The sequence below is a fragment of the Pristis pectinata genome, chromosome 9 (assembly GCF_009764475.1).
Source record: "Pristis pectinata isolate sPriPec2 chromosome 9, sPriPec2.1.pri, whole genome shotgun sequence".
NCBI classification, from domain to species: Eukaryota; Metazoa; Chordata; class Chondrichthyes; order Rhinopristiformes; family Pristidae; genus Pristis; species Pristis pectinata.
The window spans coordinates 56466637-56477546 of record NC_067413.1 but is presented as its reverse complement, the minus strand read 5'-3'; the positions used below and the strand labels follow the sequence as shown (position 1 = coordinate 56477546).

Genomic DNA, 10910 nt, shown 5'->3' with positions numbered 1-10910 from the left:
CTGACTTTTCCCCTCCATGGCAATTGTGGATTTAGATGTATGGAGGCATCTTTGCAATCCAGAGAAATAATGCAAAGATGTGGTTTCTATAAACACGATTTTACCTATGGCAATCATGATGCCCTTTCAAGACCTGCATTTTCACCAGTTCAAACATTAATTTCACAAAGGCCAAAACTTTGACTCTACCCACTTTGATGTATTTGTATGAATAGCTGGCAAAGTTATGAGCACAGCTACCTCGAAAGAATTGAAGCAATTTTATTCACTGTTGTTCATTGTTTTCATTGCCTTTATCAATCATGTATTGGAAAACAAATTGCAGATGTCTGTCTAATTTCAGAAGTTTCTGATATAATTTCTTTATTAACATTGATTGATGCTTTGATATATGCCTGGAGAACCAGTGCATTCTAGCAACCACTTTAAACAATAAGCAAGCCAGCAAAACATCCTGTGGATGCTATCAGATATAGCATTAGAGTTCTGTGTTGGAAACCTCCAGAGTATATGGTGTCAATCACATACAAACTGCATGCCTACAAAAGGCAATTCATTTCAGTATCTGATGCTCACAGCTTTAAATAAAAGTCCTTCAGGATAACGGTGAGCAGAATGGAACATTCAGTTATTAAAGAAAGAAAGTTGAACTAAAATGACAATGAGTTGATCAAAAGGCTGTACGCATTGGTGGGTGGAAATAAGTCTTCATATTCTTGATTTCAATGTATTAAAACAATAGATTGCGGAGTGATTCAAACTATTCATTTTAATCTTTGTAAGGCACCTGAATGCAAAACTCAAAACTGCTTGTGACGTCTGAGCAAAAGTGCACACTCAACAGGTGCAAACACAATAAACGATTTGAGGTTCAACTCCTCAAATATCTGAAAGATAATGACAGTACACTAACATTTTATTGAATTCTGTTACTCATCATCAGGTATGCAAAAAGATTATGGTAACCAATGCTTGAAATAGTGCTTGGTAAATGGGAATAGTTAGTAAATGGAATGATAACATGATCTCTTTCTAATTTACCGAGCTCTGACCTCACACATCCAGCAATTAAAATCAAGATGGTCTTTCAGATTGAACTTCAATGTTCTATTTCAAATCTGAATTGGTCAAGCCTGCCGATTAATTGATGTTAACCTTAGAGAGGTAAAACCACAAGATGTTTATAGGATGCTGTCCAACTTCCAAATCTGTGCCAACTTTTTAAATATAATAATCTTAAACTAATAGCACCATCCCATGCTTGCTCAAGACTCTAATCACCACTCTGGAAAAATTACACACTTTACTCTTGCAGTCCATCGCATTATTTATTGAACTGCAAATATGTTAATTTGTCTTTTAAATGACTTTATTTTCACTTTAAAATAATTTAAACCATTAAGTCCTTATTTTAGCCATTACTCCATAGCTTCTTTTGCTGCTTCTCCACTAATGCCCCCACCCCCTCCCCAATTCTCAGCTACATTAAATTGTCTGCCCAATCTGCTACACTGGATGAGCCTTTCTGACCTTATAACATTCTCTATTTGCTAAATTGCCACTTTCACATTCAATGTAAAGACCCAAGGGCAACAACTGCAACACTATGCACTATTTCTAACATAGATATAATTTTCCCAATGCCTTTTCCTATCAATCATACATTTCCTCTTTTACCATTCATAAACTTCCATACAGTCTTGACAGAATGGAAACCTTCAACTCTTCCTCACACTACTGTGAAAACTGGGTCAGATTTTTTTAAAAAATCAAGAGATTATTAGGCATCAAGGGATTGTGATTTGTCCTTTGCAATATATGTTTTATTTAAGTCCATTTTAGGCTCAAGGGGACAAATGGCTTAATGTTAAGTTGGTACATCATGTCCACCTGTGATGTGTGTGCATTCATTAGTGGGTAAACATAAATTTTGAACAATTATTAAGTTACAGCCAAAACAAAACTTGCTTGCTGGACTTTTCTGGTCTGTCTTACACAGTGCTATCAACAGAATTATCTGAGGAGCTTTTCTCCTAATGTTTTATAATACTGAAATAAATTTGTGCATTTTTTAAAAAAAATGGATAATGAAATTATTCCAGGTTTTACTGACGTAAACAGCGTGAACTCTTTCAGAGGGCTGACAATATTCAAGCTTAGATTATCAATCAAACAAATAAATAGATTACCCTGCTGGAATGTGAACAAGTTAACAAGATAAACCAAATCTTCTGTCCTCATGATTCCCCAGCCACCCTTTGGGAAGAGTAAACCATCCATCCAGAAACATCCAGAAGAGATGCCTGAAACAGAACAATGGCCACATTGTGAACAAAAAAAAAGCAACTTTTCCATTTCAGTTTCATAAAAAGGGTCCAAGAACATAATTTCAAAGAGTGTTTCTTACTGGAATGCAGAGTCACTTCTGATTTCATCAAGTGAAACAACAGCCATATTTTAAGAGATGTGGTCTTCTTTACCAAAGTTTTGAGAACTTCGATCTCATTACAAATCAACCTCAACTTTACAAAGACTTTTTCCACTCACAAGCCTTGGGACAGCACCATACACAAATTCTGCACAAAATGTTCAGATGAGAGACATGCCAATCTTCAAGCAAACACTATTTGTCTCATGTTTGAGTGGAAGGGAAAGTTTTTCTGCTGCAAGTTCTTTCATGGTTCTGGGAAAATCATCTTGCATCCTTGATATCTGAATTACTTGTCAAATATATTTATTATTTACTGGATCAGAAACTGAACATTAGTATATTCTTCCAGTCTACGTATGCTATGACAGATGAGCACATTCAAGTGCCTTTTGTTTTACTTTTAATTTGGAATTATTTGCATCAACAAATACAATTTGAGTGTTGGTACTAGATAACAAACAACAGTGTAGTTCAGACATGATCAAAGTTGATCTTTACATGCCATATTATAACTCATACCACCAGCCCACATTATTCACTTGAACTAGGTCATGACAATAACTATCCCTCCATGAACTTTTAAAGAAAATTTTGAAATATATTGGATGTTAAATCAGTCTTACTACAAAATACATGAAGAAAAAGACAATTACATTTGTGAATTGTAATAGGGTGTTAAAGCTTTCCACCATCCACAGACCCAAACAGTCCTTCCAGGTGAAGTAGCGATTCACTAGCACTTCTTCCAATCTAGTATATTGCATTCAGTGTTCACAATGTGGTCTTCTCTACACTGAAGGAAATGAAAAGCAAGTTGGGTGACCGCTTTGCGGAGCACCTGCATTCAGACCACAGGGTTGTCACTAAGCTTTCCTGTTGCCTGCCATTTTAGTTCTCTATCCCACTCCCACTCTGACCCCCATGTGGCCTCTTGCACTCTTACAAGGCTGATGCAAGCTTGAAGAACAGCATCTCATCTTCCCTACCATAAATATTAAATCCTCCAACTTCAGAAAATGCATTCTCTACCTATATCAGAATAGGCCATTTCTGCTGCATGCCATCCATGTGATATTTTTCCCCTCTTCATTAGTACAGCAGACAGATGAGCTTGTACCACAGCCCTGATTTTTGCAACACCTTCCAATCTCTTTGCATTAGCACCCTCCAAATGCCCTATTAACCCACTTGACAACTCTGCCACCTATTCCTAAAGCTACCCTTGCCTCGCCCTCTCACAGGTAATCCTTTTGTCCCATCCAACCACACCACCATCCCTGCAATTTAAAACTGACTTGTTTTTCCTCTCAGTTCCAACATGTCTTTGAACTGAAATATTAATGTGCTTTCCAAAGATTTTGCCAGAGCCAAGTTTTCCAGCATCGGTAGTTTCTTGTCTCTGTTTTTAATTTCAGTGTAAATCTGTTCATTCATCTATCTTCATCCATTTCAGAAGAGATTGTTTTCCTTACTAATTGGGCCGCTAGGGAATGATATCTATACTCGCACCATCCAATGTAATCTGTGATCATGCTGCCCATTGTTTTGATGATAGCTAATACTACTGCACAATTCATTACATGCTAACAGGTGGATTCGCAAAGAGCAGATTGTGGGTCAGTTGATGGCTAGCCCCATAGAATGCAAGACCCATGAGAGTAACCTCCACAGTTGATGTAAATATAAATCACAAGCTTAAATTTTGTAAGATAAATGCTGGCTGCAACTCCCAGGATGAAAGAAACAAGATTTTTCCCCAGTGGAGTACTTCTCAGTATATGAGCCATCAAAGTGGTGCTTTCATCTTTTTCATCCAACTATTGGATTCATCTTTTGTATCCCTCCAGTAGTTTTACTACAAAGTATGCTGCAAGTCTGACAAAATACACCCAAGGAAAGAGAGATCAAACTAAAATAGTCTCATTGGCAGACTTATGTTACAGCAGCTCTCTCGCCCTTACGCTAGGTAATCCACCTTCAGATGCTGTGCCAGTTTAGGTTTTATACACTAGCAACTCCATTATGGAGAAGAACAGAAGTTGCATTTTTACGTAGCTTATATTTTTATTTTTAATTTTGACTTTTGAATATTTGAATGAGGCATTCAATCTTTTTCCAAAGCCAGTCTGATGCAAAGCCAAAGTTATCACATACACAAAAAAAAAGTCTGTGCAAGTAGAATTTGGCCCCACTCTCTGGAATAGGAGTAAGAGTGGGAAGGTAGAGGGGTTGGGATGATTCAATACATTGTCAAATTTCTTCTCCAACCTATTAAATGTAAACAGGCAAGTCCCAAAGCCCATGCATGTTTAATACGTACAAAGGCTTGCATCCAAAATGAGTGAAACTTGACAATGATGTATCTTTCAAAAAAAACTATGCACTGCTGAAAAATTAGCAAAATGTAGGACATAAACAATAATTAATTTAAACCTCTGAAAATTAAGTGAATAAAAATCAATTTGATACTGCACACAGAATTAAGTCCTTAAAAGTAAAATCAGCTTTTAATTTCTTAAACAATCTTACACCTTTTCTCATCAAAACCACTATACTATATGGGCCTAGGTTTCATAAATTTCACTGCCTTACATAGCAAAACAGGTGGACAAATCCATTTCAATTAAGAATATAGAAGAGCATACCAAAAGCAACATTAGGCAAACTTGAAAATAAAACACTGAAGTGAAGATTGGGTCCAAGTTCTGCAACTCTGCTCCATGTGACCAAGCAGTGGACACATGTACAAAACAAAATGGAGAGATACTGTTCATCCATGACCACACATGCAAACTCAAATCATAACTGGTATTTGCAACACCATCTACAAGAAATATCAATCAAGTGGATTAGAATTCTCATAGAAGCCAATCAACAACAACATCATCCACCAGAAATGACAACCGCAAGATCACTCTTAACTTCTATCATCTCAGCAGCCAAAGTCCTGACAACATTCCAGCTTTAAGTATTGAAGACATGTTCTTCAGAACTAGCTGAACTCCCAGCTAAACTTTAATAAAGCATTAACACCAATGTTCACCTTTCAGTGTGAACATTCCTCATGTTCCTTAAGCCTGGCCACAAAAGTTGCATTTAATGCAGTCAATCACATCAGTTTACTCCCATTTTGGAAAAAAGGGATGGAAATAGTTCAAGGCCAAATCTACCCACCAATAACCTGCCCACCAATCACAACTTAGGTTCTGCCAAGACAACTAAACTTGAAACCACATTAGAATTTTAGTCAAAATACAAATGCAAGAACAAAATTTCTGAAGCAAACTTAAAGTGATTAGCTTCATTTGATTATGGTTCTTTGATGTCACACTTGGCCTTTAAGTGAATACAATGTTATTGGGGAAAACTTGTAAAGGTGGCTGGTATCTTATATAAAGAAGAGTAGTTGTTTGAAGGTGAGCATCACAACACTAGGAACTACTCCAGGAGATGGTCATGGCAAAGCCATGGGCCCAAACATTTGCTATATTAGCGATCACCCCTCCATCATTAAAAGGTGAGAAGTGAAGTTGTCTGCTGGCAACTGGAGCATTTGATTTCATTTTCAGCTGCTCAGATCATGAACTGGTTTACGCCAACATGCATAAAGATGTGGAAAATATCCAGGGCAGGCTTGGGATGACCACAAAAGTGCCAGGCACAACCATACCTTAACCACCTCATTCACATTCAAAGGCTTCAACACTGATATTCCCCACACCATCCTTTGGTTACTAGAAATTCTGTAGGATCAGTTACATAAATGCTGTAGTGGAAAAGGCCACAAGCAAACTGTTAGTGGCTCAATTCTTGATTTCCCAAAGTACAAGTCAGAAATTGATGGTCCACTTACCCACATGGGTTCAGATGCAACAGAACTCTAGACCTGACAAGATCTAATCTGCCTGATTAGCAATGCATTTGCCATTTCAAACAAACATCTTCTACACTAGTGGCATAAAATGATTGCAATGAATCCAAAATACAGAATGCACACAGCAATTAAAAAGACCAACAATATCAATTTCCACAAACAGGGAACTTCAACTCCAATATTTCCTCCATCATGCCAACTTGAACACAAGTCATTATTTACTATCAAAATCGTGAAACTACCATCATAATGGTGCAGGAATATCTTATTGCAGTGATTTGCTGAAAGTAGCTCACCACCATCTTCTCAATCGGCAATTTGGGATCAGTAATAAATGCCAGCATTGCCAGGAAGAGCAATTCCAAAAGATTACTGAACAGAAAACAAAATTTATTTAAAAAAAGTTATGAAATAGAGGCCACATGTATCTCAAAATTGTTCGTTTGCCATTCACTCACACTCTCTGGAGCAAACAGATAGCTGCTTTGAGAAAACATTGCACTTTTGCTGATAATTTACATTAAAAAGTACAAGCATCACCTATTATTTTTACATTACTTAACAGGAAGATGCAAGCATTCATTTAAACTATATCTGAATTTATCTTGCTGCATTTGCACCAACATCAATCATTGGTGAAAATACCACTATCAGAGAGATGTACAGCCATTAATTTTCCACCTAGTTTTTACTGTTGGTGTCACATTTTTAGAAAAAACACAGTAATTAGGAATTAATGTGATGTTGTGCTCCATAACTTGAATAGAAGCCATTAAGAACATGAATTCTAGCCTAGCAAGAAATGCCTGTTGGCTCACTTCATATTTGATCGAAATCTCAAAAAGGTGCTTCAAAAGAACTTGTTTTATTCAAACCTACCAGAAAATGCATACCACATATTAACTGATCCATTTGGTGTTCAATGAAGTTGATAGAAAAAAAATGTGCAGAATAAGTTGCAGATTAAAAAAGGCATCTTTTGCAGGATCTTCAAAACAAAAAATTAAAATGGTAAATAATATCATTGAAATTTTTTTTAAAAATCACAAGGAAAAAAAAACTTACTTTGTAAATAGCTGCCTTAACCAGAAACAATACAATAAATGTTTTTTTTGAGTAAACACGAATCCATTCAGATATTCAAGATTTTTAATTAAAACTTAACAGACCTACAAATGCAAAAATTAAATTCCTGCTGTCTTTCTTGACAAGGATCAAGATGTACAAATCCGTACAATTGGAGAGAATAACTCTGAAACATGTATGAATTAATATTTTTAGGTATGGAACTGCACCATACTCCAGAACCTTAAACAAACATTTTTAAGTAACTTCCTATGCTGCTAAACAAATGGAAATATTTAGCGACCTCTTTTCATAATTTCTTCAGTAATAAGAATACCCTTATTTGGCAAGAGATTGAATAAAATATCCACTCATAGGTTTGCCCAATAAGCTACATCTTATTCAAAAATCGCAAGTCATTTATATATTCCTTCAATATACAAGGGGGAAATAGAATGTTATTTTTTGTAGTGGTTTCAGATTAAAACTAATTTTCCTGTGATCTAATTAGTAATTTTTATACCAGCTGACCTGGATTTTGCTGATTGACACTATGCATAGATGCTTTCAAGCCAATTATTGAATCACATCCATGTGAATGACATGGTTGGAGCAAAATTTGGTCAGCACAGGTCCACCTCAGGACTACTACCCTTTTTAAATAAAACTGGGGTAAGCAATAAAACAAAAATTGAAGGTTTAAAAAAAGTTACACAATATTATTCAGGATGGAGTAGTTTAAAAGATTTCACTCAATCATCCTTTTACAGTGAAAAATAAAACTGATACAGAATTTCTGCAAGCTAAACTACTCACGTTTACTTCCAAACCATCTATATGACAACAGCATTTAACTTTCAAACCCCATCAAGGGAACTGAACAACATTAGAATATAATCTTGTAAACTATATCAATCGAATCAAGACAAAATATAATATACCCAAAGTAGTAAACCAGAGCCAGCTACTTTCTGGTAACACTTAAAACAAGGACCAACTTCAACATGAATTGTGTTTGCCTGAAAGTCACAAATGATAGCAACTCAATTGAGTTTTTCTTTCAGTGGAACCAGCGGCCAGACAGCATCTGCATTTTATTTCAGAGGACCTAAAATTTGTCCATTAAAAACCAAAAGGCAGGTTCCACTGAACTTATAGCAAGCTTAGTTTGACATTCCTTTTTCCAATTGGCTTCTCATTCAGTTCTCGAACAGCAGCCATTGCTTCATCAACTGTTTCAAATGCAATAACAGCATCACCAGCTGGTAAACCCTTATCATTGTACCGCACGGTGACAGAATCTGGAATAACACGATAGCCATAGAAGAAATCCAGGATTTCATCAACCGAGATTTTGAAAGGGAGGTTAAAAGCCTTCACAACAGCATTGCCACTGGACATTCCCATATTACCTCGATATCCTGAATCAAATCCAGATCCAAATCCACCTCTTGTGTTGCCTCCAAAAGTGCCATTTCCTGTGTCAAACCCTCCATAAAATCCTTCCTCTTGGCTGTATCTTGGTCTTTGCATGGAGGGCACAGAACCCAAACCACTGGAAGGTTCAAAGAAAGGTTCAGCTAATTCATGCACATCAACAGACAATGAGTGATCACCACCACTACTATAAGAACCAAAATAGTCCCGCTCCTTCTGGCCTTTGGTTCTTTCATGCACAGAACCAACACCAAGTTCAAGCATCTCTTCTGAAGAAATTGGCTTTAGCAAAACTTCTCTTCCTCCAAGCTTTTTACCATATAAGCACTCAGCCCTTAGTACTTCATCCTCAGACTTGAACTTGACCACAGCCTCCCCTAATCCAATGCCATTACTATCAACAAGTACATGGATTCCATAATCAGCCACACCAAAACCTTCAAAAAAATTACGTATCTCAGATTTGGAGACATCAAAAGGAAGGTTACGGGCATAAATGTACAATCTTGATGAGGTATGAGCTTCTTCTCTTGACTGGTACCTTTTATCTTCGATTTTATAAGCTGATCTTTCTCTTGATCTTTGCTTCTTAACATTGTCTATCAACTCCAACATGGCTTTTTTAGCGATGGGATAAACATAAACTGCACGGTTTCTAATGCATACTTTATGATACCTGAGAGCTTTCCGATGCTCAACAGCATTTTTAAACTTCACAAAGCCTTCCTTTGTACTTTTACCCTCAAAGTCATATACAAGATAAATCTGATCATCAGCTATGTTCAACTCGTCAAAGAAATTTCGCACATCTTTTTTTGAGATGCCATAGGGCATATTTTTTAGCTGCACATAATAATCTTGATCATAAGGAGAACGAGATCGTGATCTGCGTCTTCGTGGTGATCTTGATCGTCTTCGGGAATGGAAATATTTTTCTTCACGAGGAGGGGAGCGACCTCGATTTCCTTGGTTTATATCAGAATGACTATCTTCTACAAATAAATCATTTCCCCCAGAAATCCATTCCAACTCTGTAGCTCGAAAGACCTGCACAAATCTTTGCCCCATGTAGTTTTTGTGACGTTTTAATCCTTCTGCTGCATCCCAAGCACTGGCAAATCGAACAAAACCCTCTCCATTTTTCAGACCCCAATAATCCTTCATTATACGAACTGATTCAACTTGTAAACCATGGAAGAATTCTCTTACTTGCTGCTCTTTTACAGAATAGGGCATACCTTGCAGACGCAAGTAAACATTATCAGAATTAAAAGATGCTCTTGGTTCTCTTATTTGATTGTAAATTGAATCAGCAGAGGGATCCATTGAACCAGAGCCATTAAATTTGTCTGAACTACTACCCATTCCTCTGGAAATCATTCCAAATAATGTAGACATAGAGTGAGCAGCACCAACTGGAAGATTCTGTGGAGAAGATAATGCCACGGTGGACATGCTACCACTCATCATGGGATCCGTGCGAGAGCCATAATTGTCCATATCGGAATTTCCAATTTCACTGGGATGAAATGAACCCCTATTGATTCCTTGCTGCATAGCTGAAACTAAGTTCGCAGCTAGTGTGGAAGATATATTACCTAACCTGCTTGTGCCTGTATTGTTCGATCCCGACCTTCCAGAATTGGACATTTCACCGGTGCGTGTATATCGCTTACGACTCATTTCAATTATATTCTGCATTTCATTTCTGCTACTTAGTGTTAGCTTTACTCTGCTCCCTTTGAGAATTTCACCCGACCTCATCAAAGCAAGCCGAGCATCTTCATCCGTGGCAAATACAATGAATGCCTCTCCCAGTTCACCACCAATAATATGCACCCCTCCATCAGGAATGGTTAATCTAGAGAAGAAGTGACGAATATCCAAGGTTCCTGCAGAAACTGGGAGCCCCTGCAAGCGGATGACCACAGCCATGCTGAGCTTGATCAATAGAAAAAGTCACCTGCAGGCAAGAAAGGCACACAGGATGACATCAAATTATTTCAAAAGTTTCTGGATACTTTATTAAACAATATAAATAAGTCAGAAATGCTTAAAGAACGAAGCAAATTCTTCTTACTCTGCACAAGATTTTTTTAAAAC

At 37.0% G+C, this 10910-nt stretch overlaps 1 protein-coding gene across 6 annotated transcripts in view; it reads right to left on the bottom strand.

Annotated features, from left to right (window-relative positions):
- The window catches only part of LOC127574142 (RNA-binding protein 12-like), a 53814-nt gene that overhangs the window by 29128 nt on the left and 13776 nt on the right, over positions 1 to 10910 (bottom strand). For 3 of the 6 annotated variants that reach the window (XM_052022884.1, XM_052022883.1, XM_052022885.1), the window contains exons 3-4: positions 8783 to 10770; positions 195 to 2303 (exon numbers count right to left, since the gene is read on the bottom strand). In XM_052022884.1, coding sequence (XP_051878844.1) covers positions 2014 to 2303; positions 8783 to 10742 — 2250 coding nt within the window. In that variant the 5' untranslated portion in view covers positions 10743 to 10770 and the 3' untranslated portion in view covers positions 195 to 2013. Of the gene's footprint in view, positions 1 to 194; positions 2304 to 5018; positions 10771 to 10910 lie in introns of those variants that run through there. The other 3 variants (XM_052022889.1, XM_052022888.1, XM_052022887.1) reach the window with 2 other exon arrangements.